This window comes from Podarcis tiliguerta (assembly GCF_965153285.1).
Source record: "Podarcis tiliguerta genome assembly, chromosome: 3".
Lineage (NCBI taxonomy): Eukaryota > Metazoa > Chordata > Lepidosauria > Squamata > Lacertidae > Podarcis > Podarcis tiliguerta.
Window position 1 is genome coordinate 90,954,836 of NC_139536.1, and position 25,414 is coordinate 90,980,249.

The 25,414-nt window shown below is 43.5% G+C and overlaps 1 protein-coding gene across 2 annotated transcripts in view; it reads left to right on the top strand.

Annotated features, from left to right (window-relative positions):
* The first annotated feature begins 12,872 nt into the window (after positions 1-12,872).
* MBOAT2 (membrane bound glycerophospholipid O-acyltransferase 2) overlaps positions 12,873-25,414 on the top strand; it is a 71,282-nt gene continuing 58,740 nt past the window's right edge. The window contains exon 1 of one of the 2 annotated variants that reach the window (XM_083432364.1): positions 12,873-13,196. In XM_083432364.1, coding sequence (XP_083288490.1) covers positions 13,125-13,196 — 72 coding nt within the window. In that variant the 5' untranslated portion in view covers positions 12,873-13,124. Of the gene's footprint in view, positions 13,197-22,672; positions 22,820-25,414 lie in introns of those variants that run through there. The other variant, XM_083432365.1, reaches the window with a different exon arrangement.

Genomic DNA, 25,414 nt, shown 5'->3' on the forward strand with positions numbered 1-25,414 from the left:
AGATATCAGGTTGGCCAAAGCATGTAACCGGGGTAGTCTGATCTAGCCAGGCTGTTCTTACTTTTCTAGGTTTTGTTAGAAGCAGGTGGGAGAAAAGAATAGCTGCCATAGGCAGGAGATCTGTGAGGCACCTCCAGACTTCTAATTTTTTAATTCTATTGAGATGCAGCCATAGACGGCGTCCATTTTGTTTGGAGCAGTAGCAAGGGCGTGTGTGTGTGTGTGTGTGTGTGTGTGTGTGTGTGCCCCCTCTGCCAAAATTGCCCTTCTCCAGCTGTCGTTTGCCCTCCAAGGGAGAAAATACTGTACAAGCCTGGCAACTCTATTCTACGAGGGAAATGTCAGTTGCACTCACCCGCCGCTTAAAATAAAATGATATCCTCCCACATTTCTCGGATGGAAATAGGGACGTTCTATTCTACATCAGGAAGCTTATCCTGTGTTTGATCTCCCACCGTACACGTATACATTTTATACACATATAAATCTGTCAGCTTGAGCCAATGACAACCTCTCAGCCTAACCTACCTCACAGGGCTGTTGTAAAGAAAAAAAGGTGCAAGGGAAGGGGTTGTGTACAACACCTTCAACAGATAAATAGAATAAAATAAAAATTTAACTAGAAATTGCCTTGAACTCCTGTCAAGGAAAAAGGTGGCTAATAATAATAATAATAATAATAATAATAATTTAATGCTTGATGTTGTCGCTTTTTATTATTAATGTTCTGTTGGGAGCTGTGCACAGTGGATAATAATAATAATAATAATAATAATAATAATAATAATAGAAACTATGAGAATGATCAAGAACATACCAGGAAAGGTGGGTTGTTGAAATGAAAGGTCACCTACTAGCATCGCTCAGTTGACTGGCATTTCAGTTTAATCATTCATTTCAGAACTGAAGGCAAACCACTCCCCCTGCCAAAAAAACACCCTTACAGCGTTAGCTGTGAACACACATTCTTCAACCTGTGCAAACACAGTCCATCCCTTTTTTGAATTTGCAGAAAACAAGTGAGGTGGGAGAGGTCAGCACAATCTTTCTGCCACACCTTGGATCGTGCCCTAACTGCTTTGGCCTCACCCGGATTTATTTACTTTCAACCGACAGGCTCCACGTACATATCTCTGACACTACTGGGCATATGGTTCCTAAATCAACACCCAGATGGAAATGAGTAAGCAGGCGGGAAGAATATCCCACAGCCAATCTCACCAGGGGAAAGGTAATGGGAGGGTGTTGGCTTTATTACCTTGTTGGTTTTCTACATACTTAACAGCATGGTTGGATGGTCTGCCGCAATTAAGTTCTCTCCAGTTTTGTAAAAAAAAACAAACTTTTTTTAATGAAGCATTCAAATTTTTAAATATTGTATTTTTTAAATGGCAAGTCACTCTGGATGGATGCTTTTGCCTAGAAAAGCAGCCTGGAAATATTTTAAATAAATAAATGAAACCTGAGTGGTTTCCTAAGAGTATATATTTAAAGCAGATAATTAAGGGAGCAAATTAAATGAATATGGATATGCAGAAGATACTAAAAAATAAATAAATTTAAGGAACCACACAAAGAGGGGAAAGGAAGTCAAACTAGGAAATGTATAAACTTGAAAAGTTTAAATGATTTTTTTTTAAATAAAAGGAACTTGAGCAGTACACATCAGATACTGTGGAAAGCACTAAGCATTGTTATATAGGTGCCTGTTCCCAATATTAAAATGCTAATCAGTGGGATTTACTTCTGAGTAGATGTGCAGGATTGCACCAGTAAACCATTTATTTTTTTATTATTGACTTCTAGGCCAGAATATGAGACTTGAAGCAGTAGGCTTGCATGCCTACTGTGAACAGTTTTACAAATAACTAAACATTCCCTAGCCTGCTGTTTCAAGCATTCAGATGGCTGAGAAAGTGTGCTGTTCTCACTATCTCTGCCTACACATTGCAGAATAACAGCACAATCCTATACATGCCCACTCAGAAGAATGTCTCACTATGATCAATGGGACTTACACCCTAGTAAGTGTGTTCAGGACTCCAGTAAAAAGTAGCACAGTGGTACCTTGGTCCTCAAATTTAATCCATTCCGGGAGTCCTTTCGACTCCCAAAAGCATTCAAAAATCAAAGCGCGGCTTTCAATTGGCTACAGGAGCTTTCTGCACTCAAGTGGAAGCCACGTTGGATGTTCGGCTTCCGGAAAACATTCACAAACTGGAACACTTATTTCCAGGTTTGCAGCGCTCGGGAGCTGATCTGTTTGACAACTAAGCTGTTCGAGAACCAAGGTACCACTGTACTGTACATCTTTGATAACACTCACCACATAGGCAGGAGATAGATGTCTTGCTAATTGACAGTGGAATTCTCTGCCTCCTTTAGATCAGCCTTCCTTAACATAGCACCCTCCAGACCCTTTGGACTACATTTCCCATCAGCCCCAGCTAGCATGGGCAATGTTCAGGGATGATGGGAGTTGCAATCCAACATCCGGAGGGAACCAGGTGGAGAAAGGTTGGCTTAGATCAGGATTTCCCAAACTTGGGTCTCTGGCGGTTATTTGACTATAACTCCCAGCATCCATAGTTAGCAGGACCAGTGGTCAGGGATGATGGGAATTGTAGTCCCCCCAAACAGCTGGAGACCCAAGTTTGGGAAACCCTGCTTCAGATACTGCTCTTTTTATTTATTTTTTAAAAAGTGATACAGTTTTATGATCACTAAGTAGCTACACCAGTCTTTTAATATGTTGTTGTTGTTAAGTCGTGTAGTCGTGTCCCGACTCTTTGTGACCCCATGGACCAGAGCATGCCAGGCACTCCTGTCTTCCACTGCCTCTTGCAGTTTGGTCAAACTCATGTTCATAGCTTCAAGAACACTGTCCAACCATCTCGTCCTCTGTCGTCCCCTTCTCCTTGTGCCCTCCATCTTTCCCAACATCAGGGTCTTCTCTTCTTATGAGGTGGCCAAAGTATTGGAGCCTCAGCTTCATGATCTGTACTTCCAGTGAGCACTCAGGGCTGATTTCCTTAGGAATGGATAGGTTTGATCTTCTTTCAGTCCATGGGACTCTCAAGAGTCTCCTCCAGCACCATAATTCAAAAGCATCAATTCTTCAGCAATCAGCCTTGTTTATGGTCTAGCTCTCACTTCCATACATCACTACATTTTAATATAGCCTAAGCAAAGAGTCTTGTGTAATCTTAAAGGCTAACAATTTTTAATGGCATAAGATTTTGTGGATTAGAGTTCACCAGATGCATGGAGCGGGGTCAGAAAAAATGAAGTGCATGAAAATGAACTATGATAATTTCATTAAAGCTTATCAGTGTGTGTAAAATAACGACAGTGGTCATTCACAAAGCAGAGCTGATAACGCAGACATTTGGCATTAATGAGCTAACTATCACCTATAGTAGGATAAACAATATTGATCTTCATTCAAGCGAAATTGCTGGTTGTAACTGAGCTAGAAAAATGCCTAAATGATCAGGTTATTTCAAACAGTAAAGAGAGAACGGGGAAGGCAGAGAAGTAATATTATATATAATAAACTGTGTGCCTGAATTATTAACTCTTCTCAAAATCATCAGAACTGGAGACTTTCCCCCACCCCCAATTGGATTGTACATCCAGCAGAGAAGTCTTAATGGAAATGACAAAATAATGAATTGTGAGCAATAGATTGACACCTTCTTCATCGTGATATGAAGACAATATGAGACCGATTGAGGGAACAATAACCTCAACAAAGCTTTGAAGGGGTGGGAAAATCAATGCTCACGGCTCTAAAAGCAACTCACATTCTTCCTTGTGGCATTCTGAATTTTTATTATCTTTCCATGCAAGTCCTAGCAGTGAAAACCCATAGTAGAGCATCTCCTGTAGCAACCCATTCCTTTGCTAAGCAGATTGCCAGAATGGCCAGCTGAGCAGCTCGCTGTTAAAAGATAGTTCCTTGATATTTAGAGATCTTTATTCAATGCCGGGACGCGGGTGGCGCTGTGGGTTAAAGCCTCAGTGCCTAGGGCTTGCCAATCGAAAGGTCGGTGGTTCGAATTCCCGCGGCGGGGTGCGCTCCCGCTGTTCGGTCCCAGCGCCTGCCAACCTAGCAGTTCGAAAGCACCCCTGGGTGCAAGTAGATAAATAGGGACCGCTTACTAGCGGGAAGGTAAACGGCGTTTCCGTGTGCGGCTCTGGCTCGCCAGAGCAGCGATGTCACGCTGGCCACGTGACCCGGAAGTGTCTTCGGACAGCGCTGGCCCCCGGCCTCTTTGAGTGAGATGGGCGCACAACCCTAGAGTCTGTCAAGACTGGCCCAGACGGGCAGGGGTACCTTTACCTTTTATTCAATGCCTTGAAGAAGATAGCCAGGTTGAGAGCTTAGGAAGGTCATCCCTGCTTTAGCTAAGAGGAGGGAGAAGATGTATATTGATCATGTGAAGAAATAAGCTTTTATAGTTTGGAGCAAAGCCAGGCTGAAGATACTTTGTTAGATGTGGGGCATCTCTGTCCGGGTGTCTTGTTGAGGAGGAGATTTGCTGCCTCACAAGAGTGCCTCTGTGCTTCCAGTTATGCTCTGCTTGCACATTTGTATATAAAGCAAATATTTCAAAGGTGCATGCCTTGCATGAAAAAGGCTCAAAGTTCAATCCTGGCATCCCTACGTGGAACCAGAAAACATTCCTGCCTGAAAACCTGCTGTCAGGCAGTGTTGACAATACCCAGCCAGATGGGTGGGGTATAAATATTTATAATCGTCGTCGTCGTCATCGTCATCATCATCATGGGCTAGATGGATCAGTGGTCTGACAGCATGTGGCACCTTCCTCTGTTCCTCATTCAAAGGAAACAAAAACATTCGAGAACAGTGTCACTGGAACTCCTCAACGCACAGAATGATTGGAAGCAGCCAACAATATTATGTTGAGCCACGGGATAAGGAATCATCTAGCTCTTGTTAGAAGACCAATGGTTCTACTTTCAGTTGTCAGGAGAGGAAGGAAACCCCCTGAAATGCAAAAATTTAAGATAGTATGATGAGATAACCTTCCTTATAAGTGTAATGATTACGGAAGGAAGTAGTAAACCACAGATAGAGAACATGAGTGGAATTCAAAATCATCACAAGTGTGGTGATATTTCCAAATGAATTATTCTTTAATTTGGCACTGTTAAGGTGCATGCAGCTGCCAGGAAACATGTGTAGCAAATGTGATAGAATGAACAAACATATGACCAATCTATGATCTCCTTTCAATTTATGTTTAATATTTGGTTTATCATTTTGCAATCTCAATATGCCAAGGAAGCTGCAGAGCTCCAGGGGCTATGGAATCTATCTGTCTGTCTGTCTGTCTGTCTGTCTATCTACCTACCTACCCACTTACAGTGGTACCTCGGGTTAAGTAGTTAATTCGTTCTGGAGGTTCGTACTTAACCTGAAACTGTTCTTAACCTGAGTCTGTAACCTGAAGAGTATGTAACCTGAAGCGTATGTAACCCGAGGTACCACTGTATCTATCTATCTCTATGTATATATCTATCTATATCTAAAAGCTGCTATCACCCATTTCAACTGGAAGCCCAAAACTCATTCAGTCACACATGAATCTACTATCAAGAATGCTCATTATAACATAATGTGAACAGAAAAATCGCTCTCCCGGATGAGACCAAAGGTCTAGCAGGAAGACTGCTCAGAAGCCAGTGCAGCCCTGGGATCTATGTCACATATACACTCATGGATATTGTCATAGGGCCTCAAGCACTGCCTTCCACCATACCTCAAAACCACCACATGGTTTCTATGAATAACTGCAGAGAACACACTGCCCCTGTGGGAAGAGCCTTGGCCTGTGTGGTATTGAAATAAGCCACCTATGCCTGAAGTGACATAATTTATCACCGTCACAGATTCCATTTCACTTCCTCTGTCTGCAGTAGGATTCCTATTTGGGGAAGACTTCTTGGTAGTGGCTGGTTGTGGTGAGGTCAGCTGTGGGCGACCAAAGTCTGCGGTGGACATCTCCCTCGAGAGGGCTTCTCTCTTCCCCTTATCAGGGCATGAAAGAGGCCAGAAACTGGGCCGGGAGCCAGATAACAGTGGGGAAGGCCTGGAGCTTGCAGTGACATGCCTTTCATGGCTGCCACCCTTATTAGAATCCCTCGTATTATTTAGCACAACAACACTTGGTGCTATGGGCCGTTTGCAAAAGAAGGAACAGAAAAGGCACTATATTAAGCATGCTGTCTGTCTCTGCAAACAGTAATTGCTTGAGTGGCATCACATTTGGCTGCGTTCAATGACTTCTTGTCATGAAAGTATGACTTACTTCCCACTCAAGCCTCATTCGAAATGCTTTCATCAAATAATAATCCTAATAATCCCAACAATTTGACTGCGAACTTTAAGATCTGTGCCTATGGCTGCTTCATAGTTGAGAGAGAAAAGAAAGCATTTCCTAGAGATTGTTTATGTGTTTGGTTGCCATATTTTGAAGAGCAAAAAAGAGGACACAATGGGCGACTCCTACTTTTAACTATGGATCGCTATGACGACTCGACCTACAAAAAAGAGGATGTTCCCTGGAAAAAGAGGACATATGGCAACCCATGCCAGTGCTTGGCCTCTCTTCCTTTTCTTGTAAAAAGTCTTGATTGGGGGGGGGGGGGTAAGCAGGTTTGTGGTGCAAGAGTAGCAAACAAGCTTTAATTTTGCAATCTGAATTTGCTGTCGTGTGATTGGATCCTACCCCAAAACAGAAAGAGTCTGGAAGCTCCTTTAGGCTCCTGAGCAAGGATTGTGGTAATTCTGCACTGTATCCATGGTGCATTCCAGATCAAGCAGCAGCATTATCCATTCCTTCACATATCATGGTCGTATGAACAAGCCTGTTGTATCTTCCTGCTAGTTCTTTAAGCTTAATCCAGGCATAGGCAACCTCGGACCTCCAGATGTTTTGGGACTACAACTCCCATGATCCCTAGCTAACAGGACCAGTGGTCAGGGATGATGGGAATTGTAGTCCCAAAACATCTGGAGGGCTGAGGTTGACTATGCCTGGCTTAATCCTATCACTTGCTGTGCCCATAAAGGCCAAGAACACTCCAAGTTGGAGCCATCTGACTTTTAAGTACTATATTTTCTCAAGTATTTTTGCTTTGAAGAACATAGCTCTCGGTGCTTTAAATGGCATGTATCCTGCAAGAGTCTCATAATGAAGGGCACCAACCTTCCACACGCACCAACATTTTCAGCATATGGACTCCCCCTCATCTAGGTAGTCTGTGGTGCCATGGAAATTTTGTCCTCCGATGTTTTTGAACAAAGAAAAACAATTTTTTGAATGAAAAGTATTTTTTAAAATAATATTTATTAGAAGTTTAATAGTTACAGAAAAAAAGGAAAACAATAAAAAATTTAACAAACAATACATCGAAAATAAAAACAAAAAAATACATCAAAACAAGAAAAACAAAAACATTTAAAAACACATCCAATATTTCCATGTCTTTACCTTTCATTTACTTATTTCATCGACCTCCTCACACCTCCCTTTTTTGTATTCTAGTTCAATTAGCTCTTTCAGCAAATCCTTTCCATCTTTCTCAATTTTTTGTTCTATAATTTATCATAACACAATCTCACTTTAAATTTTCCACTTTGGCCCATTAACAATCAGTTTTTGCTTAATTCTTTATAACATTTCTGTTAAAACCATATAACTTCATTCCAGCATTCTTCTAACATTCATTAATTTTGCAGTATTTCTGTAAATATACTTTAAATTTTTCCCAATCTTCTTCCACCGACTCTTCTCCCTGGTCTCGGATTCTGCCAGTCATTTCCGCCAATTTTTTTGAATGAAAAGTAACTGCACTTGAGACAGGACAAATCTTCAGAGGTGTTCAAATTGGTGCAGTTTGGAATGGTTCAGTCTGCCATCTTGATTCAAAATGGTGTCCAACAAGTTCCATTTACGGACAAACCTGTCTCCACAATCTCCAGATGAGTGATGGTATCTTCATAGGTATCCAAACTGGCCCAGTCACACCAAACCGGGTGACAGTATCTTCAAGAAGTGCTGCCTGAAAAATCCTGGTTCCATATAGACTTCATCCAATTTCTGTTCTTGTGCTGATTTTAGTGTGATTTCGTTTTGAGAATCTTTCGTAAGCTATTTTGACAGTCTCTTGGGAAACTGGGATATAAATATTAAATAAATAAGAGATTTTGCCTGAAGACCAGGGAGCAGAACTTGTGTCAAGCTTGTGTCAAGCTCAGAGACAAACCACTGCTGAGGTGCAGTGCTGGCGTAGGCAGTTGGAAGCCCACAAGTAAATAATGTAGTTGAAGACAGACCAGGGGCTATGCTTTGGATCAGGCAAAAGAAAAAGAAAAAAGCAAAGGGCAGAGGCAAGGATCATGGTCAAACAGCCCAATATTTCGTTGCCTGAAGTACAGCATCAAATGCCCCCTTTGTCTTACTCCCCTTCCCCTGGTAGGGTGAAGACTTTACAGTCTCTCAGATATCAATTCCTGGCTTTAGCTATCTACCTAAATTACACTGCCTGAAGCTGTGTGTTTCACCTTCCTGAATGAAAGAACTAAATGGCCCTGTTGGGTGAGACCCGATGTTTGCTATATGTGGAGAAATAGCTCTTCTGTTTCTACAGAAAAGGGCAAAAGTACACAGTACAGATAGAGTCATCATCTTAACTTCCTGCGCAATATAATTTCCGCAACTTCCCCAAGGACAATGGCAGTTTTTATTTTCTCTTCCTTTTGTTAATTAGGTAATGCTTATTTGCCTCCAGTTTCATAAAAGCAAAAGCTAGGCTTGTGCATCCTGTTCGTTTTTAATTATGCCCTAAAGGTAGAATTCTTTCTCTTAGGATTTGGATTTAAAGAAATAAAAATAAAAGAAAATCCTTAAAAAATGACATCTGCAAATGACCAAGGTGTGGAAAGTGTGTTTTAAAACTCACTTAGATGTGTATATTTAAGCAAGTGAATGGTACCTCTGGGATAGCCCAAACTGTGAATACACAATCAGACATAGGAAGGCCAAATTGTTGAGCAAGGCTTTGCATATGATGACTCAAAAACCCATTGTATCACACCCAAACTCTCTATCTAGTTAATATACAGTGGTACTTTGAGTTAAGAACTTAATTCGTTCTGGAGGTCCGTTCTTAACCTGAAACTGTTCTTAACCTGAGGTACCACTTTAGCTACCACCGCGCCGCCACCTCGCAATTTCTGTTCTCATCCTGAAGCAAAGTTCTTAACCTGAGGTACTATTTCTGGGTTAGTGGAGTCTGTAACCTGAAGTGTCTGTAACCTGAAGTGTCTGTAACCTGAAGCATCTGCAGGTACCACGGTATTGAAAAGTGCTCTGAATATCAAACACAATGGAGATTACTGAAAAGCACAACCATTATTTCCCTAGCTGTAACAGAGGCTCTGCTGTGAAATAATTGTGGGCTGATTCAGCATTCTGAGTATTGATATTCAGAAATCAACACTTGAAGAGGAACTATGGAAAACCTATACTGAAACATAGCCAGATCTATTATCCTAATGCTTGTACATGGGCTTCTTGCCAAGTGAGGTGAGGTAATTCAACACATGACTTGGAACATCTTTCTGGAAATGCCTTCTTGAAGACTCAGAGAGAGATTCTAAAGCCTAGGTGAGGAACCTCAGCTTGGGGGCCAAATGCGGCCTATTTATCTGGCCCTTGGGGTTCTCCACAGGATACAACCCTCTCTTCAAATGCTTTTGTCTGGCTGGAATGTGATAATGCCCCTTACTTGTCTGGATGAAGGATGGGAGTATGACTTTTGCATGGTTGGAATGGAGCCTACTATCCCAGGAGTACTCACCTGTGGACCACCCACTTTTCCTGACTTGTGATTCATATACGATTAATTATATAAATTACATTGTCATTAGATTAATCTGCCTCATTCACTGTGCACCATTCCGCAGATGGGGGCTACCCATGGCACTCGCAGAGCCAGGACAGGATAGTGACCAACGAGTCACTGGGGAGGCAGCATCACACCAAGGCCAGAACCGCTTGGCCCCGTGGCCTAGGAACACATCACCTAGGACTTTGGGGGGGCCTACAGTAACTGCATACAGTAATTGCTTATCTTACTTTTCCTTGAAAATGTTCACAAAAGGAAAAGTCACTCTTTGAAGTGAGAAAATGGTGAACGTAGCTTGAGAACAGGGTTGGGTAAATATTAAGGCAGGTTGTTCCATTGTTCAACTCTCCTTCCAGATTTTGAGTCATTAGAATCTATGACATTGGTTCTTGTACAGGACTAAAGACATGCTTCAAGTTATTCTGAGCAATGTCCTCCCCTCCTGCTTTTCGCATCTTTCCTGTGAAAATATTGGTAACTGATGGATTTTGAGATGCGGAGGTACAATTTAAATGCTCACATAGTGCATTTTGAGCAACAGAGTGAAATTTCTTTCTTTCTTTTGAGGGCTCTTGGATGCTAGTGGGCTTACATGAATGTAAGAACAACACAGGACGGGGTGATGAACTTTTTTCAGCTGCATTCCTTTCTGGTGCTAGGGGCAAATCTGGGCAGATTTGCCTTTGTACAGTACGCTAGTCTCTACAAACACGCAACACCCTGCTCTACCCTGTATTTAAAGTAACTAAAAAGCTTTACAACAGGTGAAGGACACACCTGAGCCAGTAAAAACACTCAATAACAGAGCTGGGGAGGGGTTGTGGGATGGGGAGAGTCCTGATAGACAGGGGCACATTTGGTCACTGGGCCTAATGTTCTCAGCCCATGCTCTAAGATATCTGGTTAAACCCTCCCCCCAATATTAGAAGAAGAAGAGAAGAGTTTGGATTTGATATCCCGCTTTATCACTACCCGAAGGAGTCTCAGAGCAGCTAACATTCTCCTTTCCCTTCCTCCCCCACAACAAGCACTCTGTGAGGTGAGTGGGGCTGAGAGACTTCAAAGAAGTGTGACTAGCCCAAGGTCACCCAGAAGCTGCATGTGGAGGAGCGGGGACGCGAACCTGGTTTCCCAGATTACGAGACTACCGCTCTTAACCATTACACCACACTGGGTCTATTAGTTTTTTTACTAATATAAAAATTAAATACCCAATTCGGGGGGTGGGGGTGAGAGCGAGTGCCAAGTGGTCTCCACTCCCGACATAGGATATCATATTACAGTTGCTTTTGGGCTTTGTCTAATGAGACAACACAGCTACCTGCAAATTGCATCTGCTTCTGAGGGATTTAACCAACTGCAGGAATAACTAATGAAATGGCTCAAATCCTCAAAAGAGAACTTGCTTCAAAATGTACTAGATGAATATTTGAACAGTTTTAGAAAAAACAATGGACAAAATTTGTAAGTAGCCAACTGTGGGGAAGGCCTTACAAAGCAACCATTACAGAGAATGAGACTCTAATTTCAGGTTCATGGGTTCGAGCCCCATGTTGGGTAACACATTTCTGCATTACAGGGGGTTGGACTAGATGACCCATTTGGGTCCCTCTCAACTCCACAATTCTATGATTCTGTTCAGGGTGAGAGGGATCCAGTTGCCCAGGCCCACCCCTTTGCTTCAGAGGGCCTTAGGTGTTGCCTGGCGACTGCCAACCAGGGACTGAAGGCTGCCTCTGCCATCTGGGCTGAGTGAGATCCCACCACTTAACCCCAGTCCCTTGCCTCAGAAAACCTCAAAGGGAGTTGCATGAATGTCAGAAATCCTGCCTAGATAGTCCTGGCTCCTTGTGGATGCAATGCAATCTCTGCTCCTGCACCAGATTTTAGTGTGTTTATACGGTGAATATTTTACAAGCTGTTTTGAATGCCCCTGTAGGCTAAAAAGAAGGATGCAAACCAACAGCAGTATTTTCCTGTGCCTGAGGACCTGGGTGTAACGAAAGTACTCCTCTCACATGCACAGGCAAACCAGGTCGCACCTATCTTTTCGATCCTTCAGACTGGTTACTAACTACAACCTGGGGTTCTCCTCTCCGTCATGTCCAGGAACACACTATCCGCCCATTCCCTTGTTTTGCTGAACTCCCAACCCTGCACAAAACTTGCCAAGTTCCGTCACAAAACCTTTGTGACGTTTTCAGCGGGTCCCAGCAGCGAAGGTGCCGCGGCGCTGCTGCTGCTATTTTCGAAGTGCACGGCTTCTTTAAAAGAGTGTATTCATCTTTGCAGGTGGCTTTTGGGACACATACACACACACATGACCCTGAAAAATGCTTGCAAGGGGGAGATGACCCTGCTGAATGATTGCAAGGGCCACGGCGCAGGGGCGGGCGGACTTCCCTGCCTGGGATGCATCCCCCATAAAGGTAGACGGGACCCAAACCAGGTCGCCTACCTGAGAAGCACTCCGCCCCTTCCTATCTGTGCCTCTCCACCTCCCTCCAAAGCAACCTGCCCCTATTGTGTCCCACACACCATTAAACGAGGGGGCGCCCCAACTCTCCAGCTTGCCCCCGCGCCCCAACACCCCACTGAAACAAGTGCATGACCCCGCAACCTCCTTCCTTCTCTCCCCTCCTCCCTCTTCCCCAGAAGCGGCCGCTTGCAAAGGCACCATCTTCCCCGGCCGAGCCAGCCAGCCAGCCAGCCTCGACCTCCCTCTCTCCCCTCACCCCCAACCCGCAAAAAGAAGCCTCCTCCTTTGCCCTGCCTCGGCTGGGCAGCAATTGGCGCCCTTCCCTGCGCGGCGCCGTCACTCAAGAGCAGGGTCGCGTCCGGATTGAGCGCCGCCGGTGCCACTTACTGGCCCGCCTCCTCGGGTGCCCCGCGATTGGGCGGCGGCGCTGTCACTTCGGAGTTTTCTCCTCACCCCCGTCCCGCCTCCCTTGTTGTCACGACGCCGCTGAGGGTTGGGGCTTTTTTTTTTTTTCCCCTTCGCCTCCTCGCTGCCGCTGTTGACTGATGTTCTGAGGGGAGAAGCGGCGGCGGCGGCGGCGGCTGGTCCTTCTTCTTCCCGCTTTCCTCTCTCGCCCCGCTTCCCCATCCTTCCCGGGCCGGCCCCGGAGTTGCGGGGCGGGGGGTGGGTCGGGGGTCGGGGGGGAGAGCGAGCTTCCTTCGCCATGACCACCAGCACCACCGGCTCCATGCTGCTGCAGCCGCTCAGCAACGCCGTTCGGCTGCCCATAGACCAGGTGAGGATCGGCGGCTGCAGGAGCAGCAAAGAGCAGCCGCCCTCCTGCTTTTAGAGGGAATGAGAATAGGATGTAGTTCCTCCCTCCCCACCCCCCATTTTATCCCTTCCCCCTTTTTCTGTGTTTCCGAGCTTGCATTCCTCCCCCTTTGCAACCCCACCCCACATTGCCCACCCGAAAGTAGCAGATTCCCGCCCCCGGTCATTAGATGCGTTTCTGCATCTGCTGCCTATCTTGCATCTCTTTTTTCCTCTCTGTTCAGTGCTGTATATTGTGCGCAAAAAAAGGAGGAATCTGGAGAGGGTGTGTGTGTGTTGGGGTGATTATGCATCTGCACACATCCACCCTTTTGTATGTTCCATCATGTTCTTAGGGTGTGTTATGTGTAGTTGCTTTTGCCTACCGTTTGGACAGCCGCCTCTTTTAAGCCTCTGCATTGGCAAAATTCTGTTGCTGAATAATAATAATAATAATAATTAAGCGGGTGTTTTAACTATCTCAAGGTCGTATTGTATTTTTTTTAATCATTGGGGAAAACAACGTTTTGGTTACAGGTGCTATAGGGAAGGGTGATAAGCTTATTGATGTGCATAAACTGCTACTTTCCAAACCGTGATCGATAAGTGTTTAAATCACAGTTATTTCCCCAAAAGCAGCATTGTTAGAAATGTACTTTGTGTACAACCCAGAGACTTTAAAATAGGAAACTGGGAACCAGAAGCCTTGAGCTATTTTGTTGGCTGTGGGGGAGGGAAGTCCTGGCTCTATTAAAACCTGTGGCAAAATTCCCATTTGACCGCCTTGGGGGGCAGAATTTCATCTGTTTCAGTTTGGCCTTGGGAGAAACAGCAGAGCGGAATCTTCCTTTTCCTTGTGCTGAGAGAGGGACTTGTGGGGCGCCAGACATTGGGAAGCTTTAACGATTTGCAGTTAATGGGTGCTGTGTGCTGTAGTTGAATGCAGAGTATTTATTTCGTGAGTCTGCATAAAGGCAATGCATTGTAATATTTACACAGAAGCAATACATGTGTGTATACTGATTTTCCCTTTCAGAAAAGCTGAAAATGCTAGGTGATGGCAAAGTTCGTAAACATTGCACATTACCTGTACTAAAGAAGAGTGCATGTCATTGGGGGAACTGAGGCACACAAATCAATTTACTTGACTTGTATATCCAGGGAGGGGAGAGATGTGGAACTACAGTTCTCAAGTTCAATCTGTGGGCAGTCCAGTGAATACCTTTACTTGTACAGTATTTGGTCACGCTGATACTTCTAATCTCATAGTGAGTAAACGATGGGTGTGAACATTTATCTTCTCATTAAAAAAACACCCTTTATGTACCCCACAGTTTAAAAAAATGACTTGAGGCAGACTGTACAGATGTGTTTTTAGTAAGAGAGAAATGGAAAATTACTCTTGTGCTGTGGTGAAGAAAGCTCTACCCGTACAAAGGATTCATTTACAAAACAATTGGTAGTACTTTCTGAAAAGTAGAAAAAGAGCAGTAGTAGTTTGGAAACACCCGAAAACTTTTTGTAATATCTTCTGAGCAGAGCTGAAAATTTCTGTGTTTAGGGTATCTGACAATAAACAAAACTAAAAGAAACTGTCAAAGCTGAATCAGGGGCTGAATGCAAGGTTGTCGGACGGACCATAGACTTCATATGCCTTAACATTTGAATCCTGATAGTTTGAGAGTATGTGCTCCCAGGTACATGATGCAATATGATTCTGTTTTATGGACGAATGTAGGTTTTGCTGACAAAGGTTACAATCTGGTCAAAGTTAAGGCCTTTAAGACCCATTGATTTCATTGGAGGAGAACTTTCTACTGAAATCAGTGGCACCAAAATGTGCTTAACGTTGCCTGGAGTAAATTAATTATGTGCTTCATTCGTATATTAGGACAGGGATCAACTTTCGCTGTGCCGCATCTGCTAGGTTTCATCTACGTTTTTGCTAATACTGTTGGTATTTTAGCAGTTGAGTATAACGTCATGTCAACCATTCCACACTTTTATGAAATATGTTCACCGTGGGCTTACTAGTGCTACAGTAGAGTTGCTGCACCAAGGTGTGAGTATGAATGGAAAGTCCCTGGTTCACTGCATTTCTCTGAAATGTGTTCACTGAGTGCTTGGAGGCATGTCTGCTGTTCATATTTATTAAGTTGCATTATAGCAAACACCTATGGCCAACGTAATTGCTGTGTAAAAGTGGATAGTGTTCAGTCTTAAAAATTCCCAGAAGCATGGAAGACTGAGTTGGTAATTTGCGACACAGATATACCTCTATACAAAATGTATGGTACATTTAAAAAACCTCCTATTTGATTATGCAGCATATTTTGTGGGTACAGTGTTCTGTACCCAAGGCAGTGGGCATGCCACCTCTAAATTCTGAGATGAGTATTTGCAAGCCTATTACAACTTTTTAAAGGTTTAAATATTCTTTTGATAAATATGAAGAAGAACCCTGCTCAATCATTAAAAAAAGGTCAGACTAATCCAGTACAGTGGTACCTTGGTTTAAGAACAGCTTAGTTGATGAACAACTTGGATTAAGAAAGCTGCAAACCCAGAAGTAGGTGTTTTGGTTTGTGAACTTTGCCTTGGAAGCAGAACTTGTTCCGCTTCCTATTTATTCAGTGTGTTCCATTTGTAAATTGAGTCCCCCACTGCTATGAGAGAAAAAAAACGCCTTGGTTTAAGAATGCTTTGGTTTAAGAATGGACTTCCGGAACGGATTAAGTTCGTAAACCAAGGTACCACTGTATCCTGTTCTCATAGTGGCCAACCTGCTAGCAGGACGTGAACACAACAGTACTGTTTTCACTTGGGATTCCCAGCAACTGGTATTTAGAGACATACAGCCTCAGACAGTGGAGGCAGAACATAGTTATCATAGCTGGTTGCCATCGATCGCCTTATTCTCTATGAATTTATCTAATCCTCTTTTAATGCCACCCCATTGGTGGACATCGCTATACTTTGTAAAAGTGAGTTCCATAGTATATAGCAGGCTTCCTCAAACTTGGCCCTCCAGATGTTTTGAGACTGCATTTCCCATCATCCCACTGCGAGCCAGTGTGGTGTAGTGGTTAAGAGCGGTAGTCTCGTAATCTGGGTAACCGGGTTCGCGTCTCCGCTCCTCCACATGCAGCTGCTGGGTGACCTTGGGCCAGTCACACTTCTCTGAAGTCTCAGCCCCACTCACCTCACAGAGTGTTTGTTGTGGGGGAGGAAGGGAAAGGAGAATGTTAGCCGCTTTGAGACTCCTTAAAGGGAGTGAAAGGCGGGATATCAAATCCAAACTCTTCTTCTTCTTCATCATCCCTGACCACTGGTCCTGGTAGCTAGGGATCATGGGAGTTGTAGGCCAAAAACATCTGGAGGGCCGAGTTTGAGGAAACCTGGTATATTGTGTGAAGGATTTCCTTGTCTGTCATGAATCTTAGAGCATTCATCTTCATCTTATAACATTCAGCTTCATTGAATGGCCTTGGGTTGTAGTATTGGGTTTTTCTAATTGGCCTTAGGTTGTAGGGGGGGGGGAACCCCTTTTCTTCACACTGTGCATAATTTTGTACATTTCTATCATATCCCCATACTCTCTTTTTTTCTATACTAAGAAGCTCCAGATGTTGTAACCTTTCCTCATAAAGGAGTTGTTCAAGCCCTTTCAGTTGACAAGTGGGTGCCTATAAGAAAGAAAAAAAGTCATTCCCCTACCGCCTGGTTGGTGAATCATAATTGTGCTCTTCTGATGATGATCAAAGTTTAGTGTGAAGCAGCCTTTGCCCTCAAGATGTTGGATAGGGCCAAGGAAAACTGGGTTCAGCACTCAACCACAAATCCTTCTGGGTGACTTTAGACCAGACACAGTCTCTCAGCCTAACCTACCTCACAGGGTTGTTGTTAGGGTGAGATGATGGGAGAGAAAAACGGCCATACATACGACTTTGAATGCCTTGGCGGAAAGGTGGGATACAAATGCGATAAAAATTAATATGTGCAGCTTCCACCATCCCCAGTTAGCACAATCATGAAGGCCAGAACATGTCCAAAAACATCTGGAGGCACCAGGGTGGGGAAGGCAGGTTTGGACTGAAGACTGTTCATAGGAAACAAGCTTACTTTTCATGGTACTATTATAAGAACGTCTTCAGAAGAGAAAACCTAACAGATCTTGGGCTGAATACTGTGCACTGCAAATTTGTCAGTGCAAGAATAGAAGCAGACATGGGTTTAGGACAGTTTGGTGTTCCGTATGAAATAGTAAGATGTCATCATTTCATGTTGTATCCTGAAAATTTGGGGACTAGTCAGTCTTCCCCTGTCCTTCATGCCTTTCAGTTTGCATGCTCCATCTGGGTCCATTTCTTTTCCCTTCATTGTTTCAGTTTGTTTAGGGCCCTTTACTAGTATCTCTTGCTCCCCTGTAGGACAAGCCTTGCCATATAACCTTTCTGCCTTGTAGGTCGATGAGCAAGCATAACCCATGTTTCACATTCCTAACACCAGGTTGTCATGATTTCAGTTTGTTCATCTCTTATGTCCATTGCATGCCAGCCCTTGCTTCAGTTATAGGTTGGATATTTCGTGTGTTCCTCCCTTCCTCCCTCTTGTTCCTTGGCTACAGCAGCACGTGCACCAGCATAGTAGGGACTGAAGGAGCACACTATTTTGTTGCAACAGAAGATAATGGCCTCTTCCCAAGTGTTACAATTTTTTTTGGTATTCAAGCCAGTTGTGAGTTACAAAGTAAGACAGGTTTTTCTACAGGTTGATTTATGCATAGGCACAATTGCAGTATTCAAAGAGGCAAGAAGGATGTGTTTTGCATTTTTTGTTTGTTATAGTTTTGCAATTGTATGGAAATTGAGTATATTTGTATGTATATATTGAGTGTATTTGTATGTATACGTGGAACGAACCACACTAATGCACAGAGTGTAGTCAGGTAATCATGAACAAGGGTTGGGTGTGGCAAAGAGCAATGAGAAATTGGCTCCTTATGTTATGTGATAATCAAAGAGAGAAGCTTTGGCGTCTGTGATATAAAGTGAAGTAACTTTTCCTCTCCATGTGTTGAGAAAGAATATCTGGCTCAGTTCAGAGGAGAAACACCTTTTTCCTTCTCTCCTGCTTGCAGATTGTAGTTTGCAATTTAGGGCTAATTGTAGTTTGCTATGACATACAAATTGGCCAATCACGTTTAGTGCCTCAACTTCAAAATGGTTTCGAAAAACATGGTTTGAAGTGGATTTTTTCCTTTTGGTTTCTGAGATTGTGAGAAGGCACAAGGTTGTGACTCATTTCTTATTCAAACCATATTTTGGAGCTATGCATGTGTGTTGTATAGTATGACCAGGGATGTAGATGTGGGCAAGTTTGTAGGGGCCTGTTCCCTTCCTTGAATTTTTAACTTTTCATTAAAAAGTAAATCATGAACCCTCTTGGTTGTGAAGCTATAAGGAAGAAAAAGTGCAGGTTCAATTTCTCAGGAAGAGGTAAACCTGCTTCTGCTTTTTAGCATTAAAAAGGCACTTATTTTTCAATATTATTATTTTTTCCAATATTATTACTTTTTCAATATTATTACTTTTTCAATATTATTAATTAAGTTTTAAAATATTTATCTAGGCTCTTAGTGCAAAACATCCGCTGTTAATTCCCCAACAATGTTTATTGCTACAGGCTTCACTGTTTAGAATACTATGATGGACAGGAATCAGGAAGAATATTGGGAGAAGGGGTCGGTTTGATGGTACACTTTTGGTGCTTTATAACAAGTTTGATATCATATCATGCACTGTGTTGGGCAGAGTCCCATGTTCACATTCCTATGGAATCATGGACTTGGGAAATATCTCTACCTCAGGACAGTGGGAAAGATAGTACTCTTCTGCAGTGGCGTAGCGTTGGTTGTCAGCACCCGGGGCAAGGCAAGTAATTTGCGCCCCCCCCCCCCCCGCTGCACTGTCCCTTCCCCAGATAGTCCCTCGCTCTCTCTCCGCACCGCACCGCAGGCCTGGCACCCTCCCCTCCACAGTGGACGGCGACCCGGTGGCTCGGATCGGATTCGCACAGCCAGCACTGCAGTGAGAGAGAGTGAGTGAGCCAGGTAGGGGCAGAGAGCTGCGAGTGCGAGCGCGCCCCCCCCAGATGTTGCGCCTGGTGCGGCCGGCCCCCCCTGCACCCCCCACGCTACGCCACTGCTCTTCTGCATCTAGATAAGTGAGGATCAACAGAATAAATATGATAAATCACATTGTAGACTTGGAATTGTAAAAAAATTTTTTTTTTTTATTTCCAACACCTTTGCTGCTGGTAAGTTGCATTGTTGGGAAACTGGCATAAAGCTGCTTTATTTTAATTTATGTAGAGTTGGGTTTTCTGAATTCCTATCTCTTTAATTTGTATAGCACATTGTGAAAAAAGGGATCATGTTCGAGAGCTGATGTTGCACATGAATTTGTTCCTTGCTCTTCAGCAAAAAAGAAAAAAGAAAAAAAGAACTGCTAGCACGGCATAAGAATTGCAATAGGAACGTTTCAGATTTACAGCCTGAAATACCGGTAACTGACACAAAAGGAAAAGGGATTGGGAATGGAGGAGGAAAAAAGTAAAGCTAGGCAGTATTTCTTTGTTGCCTTATCGTTGTTGAATGGCTTATCTTGTCAGTTGACAATTGAGATCCTTCCCATCTAGTCTTCAGAGTTATCTCTGCCAGGATTCATTATCTGCCACTATTCATTTTGACTTGTCATTAGATCTTTTCTGCTTGCACCAAGGGCCTTTGGGCCCCTTGTTTTGCCCTTGTTTAGTCTGACCCTGGTGACTGTGGAAGACAAGAATCTGTTTTAACACTGCTGCTTTTCTGTTGCCATAGAAATGGGCAGCTGTGATAGAAAAGAGGTGCTGTACAGCCTCTTGGCTATTGGAGAGGGAAAGCTGCCATGGTAGATTCAAGAGACCAGGGCAAAGTAGAGAACGATCTAAATCTTCTTCCCCATCAGCAAATTGCTCTGAATTGTGGAGACAAGAGAGAGGTTCTAAGTCAGGAGTTTCAGCGGCTGGGAATGGGGGGAAATCAAGTGCAACATGATTACTGGTGGGATATTTTCTGTATGGAATGAATTTTCTGTATAGCCAAAGGCTTGAGCCTTTGCTGTTGTAATGAAATGGCTTGATGCAAAGCAGCAGCTAGTTTATAAATGTAGATGGCAAATTATGGGTTTGCAAATTGGATATTTTTACAGATTGTCTGGAAGCAGATTTTGTCTGCTGACCAAGTGCACATGAAAATTCCATGACTTTTTGTCTATGCCCAAATGGCAACTTGTCATACAGCGTCTAAACCAGAAGAAGAGTCGGAAAATTTAGTTCAAGAAAGTGGTTTCAGGTCTGGTGATTTCACTTGTATACATGTTATTTGCCCTGACAATGTCATGCCAAACCATGGTTTAGTGTAGCGTGCCCAAGGGGAAATGTGCCACAGAAAACTACAAGCTTGCATGCTCCCCACCTCTCTTTTTCTCCTCTTTCACCTGTGTATTTGATTACTCATGGCTTGTCATGTTGCCTGGCAGGACAAACTCTGGTTAGTGTTAACTCTGGTTAGTTTAAAACAAGCTAGCTTCAAATCATGGTTTCGGAAGCTGGCTTGTTTAAGCTAACTATTGCTAACCCTGGTTCTGGGTGTGGCCAACATGGCAAGCTGCACTTAACCAGGCACCTAAGAAGTGGAGGTGGGGAGTCTTCAAGCCCAAGGCTCGCTGTAGCTTGATCCTGCTAGTGCATGTCATGTTAAAGCATGTGTAAACTACAGCCACTGTGTGTGTGTGTGTGTGCGCGCGCGCAGCAGCGCAATCACTGGTTAATCTTAGGGTCCCAGGCTCACTGAATCAGCATTTTTGATTCTCCAGAAATCCTCTTGGGATATATTCTAGTTTTCAGTGATCCTAAGCTTTATTTAAAGTGATATCTCCAACTATACTCTTGTGAGAGAAAGTGTTAGGATACAAATTTGAAAAATTCCAGCCCTCTTACCCTTCTAAAATTGGCACTTTGTTGGAATCTGTAGCAGCAATGTAACTACTGATCCATATGTCTTAACTGTAGGACCAGACTTTGGTGCCTCTCACTACTTTGGAAGGCAGCAATTCTTCAAATGCTACTAATGCTTTAATTTATATCGTGCCAAAGAAAGCAAGGAACGGGGTGGAAAATTTGCCTTGTGTGAGCTTTGGCTGGCGATGGACAATCAGAGTTTGAAAAGAAGCTTACCTGGGCCAGGTATGCACACATTTTTGTCTCTCACTTGACTCTCACCATACAGCTTTTTTGAACAAGACCAAACCCAAGGAAGTTTACTGTTGACTTCAGTTTAGGAGTGCTCTTGGGCAAGAGTTTGGATTTGGATTTTGGATTTGATATCATGCTTTATCACTACCCGAAGGAGTCTCAAAGCGGCTCACAATCTCCTTTCCCTTCCTCCCCCACAACAAACTCTCTGTGAGGTGAGTGAGGCTAAGAGACTTCAGAGAAGTGTGACTAGCCCAAGGTCACCCAGCAGCTGCATGTGGAGGAGCGGGGAAGCGAACCCGGTTCACCAGTTAACGAGTCCACTGCTCTTAACCACTACACCACACTGGCTCTCCCCAATAGCCTCCCTTCCCTCAATGAGACTGTCCCCTCACTGCCTTTGCTGGAGTGGCTGCTCCTCTTCTGCCACCTCATTACTATCACCAGTCTTCAAAATTAGTCAGGCACATTTTGCATCGGGCTATCAACCAGCCAAGTGAAGATGCCTGGGTACCAGGATGGCGCCTGACATCTCTACCATCTGGAGGTGCGTGACTGAAGATCATGGAATCTTGACAGTTTTCACACAGTAATACAACATCCCTGTAGAATTCTATCAGATATATTTTTATCTGCACAATCAGAATGAATTTCAGGAACCCAAATGCTTTTTCTGTGCAGCCTGAGCCAGGAGCAGTGATCAACGTTATAGTTACTTGTTGTAGCTTGTCTTCACTTACCCCACCCCACTCCCCTGCTCACAATTGTGAAGAATATCCTTAACATTGTGAATGGTTCGTGTCACCATTAAGAAAAAGAGGTCGGAACAGGCCCGTATATATGTGAACTGTCCCTGGATCAAGTGACTTTTCTTCTTTAAGTTCTCAGAGTCCTTAACCCAACTCAAGGTAGTCATCTGAACTAGCCAGATGTATTTGAATCACTCACAGTCAGTCTATCATTTGAAAAAATAAGACTCTTTAGAGCTGCCTTACTCCAAAATGTCAAGTAGACATTCCGTTTAGGTGACTGTCACCTTGGTTTAAGGAGCCATTTGGCACCTAGTTTATATATCTGAGTTTCTAACACTGGCTGTTATTACCTGCTTGCTTGTCAAGCAGAGCCGGTGAGCAAGTAGGTAGTGAGTGACAGCTCCTCCTCCTGTTTGTTTGCTCATGGCCTCTGAGCCAGAGCGAGAGACAAGCAGATTGCAATGGTGAAGAGAAGGGAGCTCTTGTCAGCGGGACACATTCCTGGGGCATGGGACCTTGGCAAGTGCCTGGCCATGCAGACCCATCAAATCCTAGCAAGGTCTGTTTGACAAGAGACTTACATGGCCTAAGTAGTGTGGCCTAAGTACTTACATGGCCTAAGTAGTGTGATCACTGGTTTTTCCCCAGACTGACACCTCTTTATTTGTCACATCAGGACATTTCAAGATAACAGCCAACCTAGGCTTGGGGAGGAAGTCAGTTGCCACATCCAGACATTCATATATCAGTTTAAGAAGCCAAAATGTTCACGAGCCTTTTGCTTGTATGTGTAGCTCCTCTCTTGGCTGCGCACTGCGATAAGCCAGGATATGTCTATCTATAGTTTCCTGCCTCACTGGGCCATTACACAAAAGATTGTGTAAAGGTCAAGAGCTGTAAATGTCTTCTTCAGCAGGGATATAGGGCCAGAAATATTTGTAAGGAGGTCTGCTTGTCTTTGGGATTGTGTCTCCTAATAGCAGCACGTTGAGAAACTTGAACAGAGCGTTTGGTCTATCATGTCAAACTTATAGGAATAATATAAGTGTACTTTGTTGCTTTTGGAGTCAGAGTAGGCATTCGAAATGTTAGAGATGTGTACTCTGTTTCCCTTTTTTTAAAACCTCATTCATGTTTTACTTGTGTGTAGAACATCATCATTAAGACCAGGAATTGAGTATCTGCAGTGCTTCAGATGTTGTTGGATTCCCAACTTCCGTCAGCATGACAAGTAGTCATGGATGATGGGAGTTGTAGTGTGGTGAAGAAGGCATAGACTTGCTAAATAAAGAAGACATGGGAGACCAGGACTTCTGAAAATGAGAAATTTCAAAAAACTGTAAATGCCAGTGGCAGGTAAAGGGCAATAAAGCATTCCAAAGTAAATATCCCCATAAAAAGGTGTTTGCTTTTATCTGCCATCAGGCTACTTTAATGTACCAGTATAAGGAGCAGGATGCGCACATATGGCTATGGCTTTAAATTGATATTCAGCACGGCTCTTAGCCAGGATAGGCAAATCTTGGCACAGTTAGGGTAATTTGATGGAAATGTCAACCTACAGACTCATTTTTCACTTTCATATACGGTTAACATGTTCTGTATAATTTTTTGGCAGCAGTGGGAGAGGAGGAAATTGGCAAACGTGAACTCCCTTTTTCCTTTCCATTAGCAGACATTTCTGCGGGATTAAAAGCACTCCCACAAAGACACAAGTTTGATGCACTCTCTTCTTTGCGGCCAAACTAGTTTTGGGGCAGTTTGGGCAAAATGGCTAATTTTGGATTGCCGAGAACCGGGAAATAAGTGGAGAAATGGCATCTCAGAAAGGGGAACAGGGAGCCCAGGAAATCGAAACTCCAGTATTTTCTTGCTTGTAACACCACACCTTGGTTTACTGTTAAATCTGAGCTGTCACTAGGGTTTTAGATATAAAAATGGAGTGCTTCTTGAGATTACTCATGTTTTGATGCTTGAGGAATTGTTAATTTATTTCAGTGTGATATGTGTGAAGAATCAGTGTGTGTATAATTCACATATTTTCCCTTCAAAATATGAAGTAGCAGGAACCTTATCCTTAACTAGTTTCCTCTTGTAATTCTTCAGAAGAAAAATAATCTACAAACATGCACCTATTCAAAATTGACATATGCGCTCTGTACTCTGATTTGACAACAGAAAAAGCATTGTGTTTTTGAGTAAGAAATATGTATTATGAGAAGAAATTCTGTAAAGGTTGAAGAATAGATCAAACCAAGGGATACAGAGACAGATAACCACACTTCACTGTTATGCTTGTGAAAGGCAGAAAATGTGGTTTAATGTACTGGTTGTATACAAGCAGTTCCAGCAACTGGTTTCTAAATGCAGTGCCTGAGCCAAATGATACAAATGCTGTCTATTAACAAATATGAGAAATAATGATCAATTTAAAGGGCCATATATTTGTTGCCTAATGCTCTACATTACCTTTTAACAAATACAGTTATGTAAACATGTGGATAGGGATGCGGGTGGCGCTGTGGTCTAAACCACTGAGCCTCTTGGGCTTGCCGATCAGAAGGTCGGCGGTTCGAATCCCCGTGACGGGGTGAGCTCCCGTTTCTCGTTCCCAGCTCGTGCCAACCTAGCAGTTCGAAAACATGCCAAAAAAAGTGCAAGTATCTAAATAGGTTCTGCTCCTGCGGGAAGGTAAACGGCATTTCCGTGCACTGCTCTGGTTTCGGTGTTCCGTTGCACCAGAAGCGGCTTAGTCATGCTGGCCACGTGAACCAGAAAAACTGTGGACAAACGCCAGCTCCCTCGGCCTGTTAAGTGCGATGAGCGCCGCAACCCCAGAGTCGTCCGCAACTGGACTTAACTGTCAGGGGTCCTTTACCTTTTTAAATGTGTGGATAGCCCCACTGAGGTAATTATCATTTATTTCATAGAATTGTAGAGTTAGACGGAACCCTGAGGATCATCAAACTTGCAACCTTGGTGTTATCACTACTATGGTATAACCAACTGAGCTATCCAGGCTACTTAAAGTGGGCAGATTTTACTAGGTTGCTGAAATGAGATGTTCTCCCACACGCCAGCTTCTTGCTCATGTTTCTGGTTTTGGGAGGAAAATATCTATGAACCTAGTTATTGGGGTGATTTTTAAAACAAC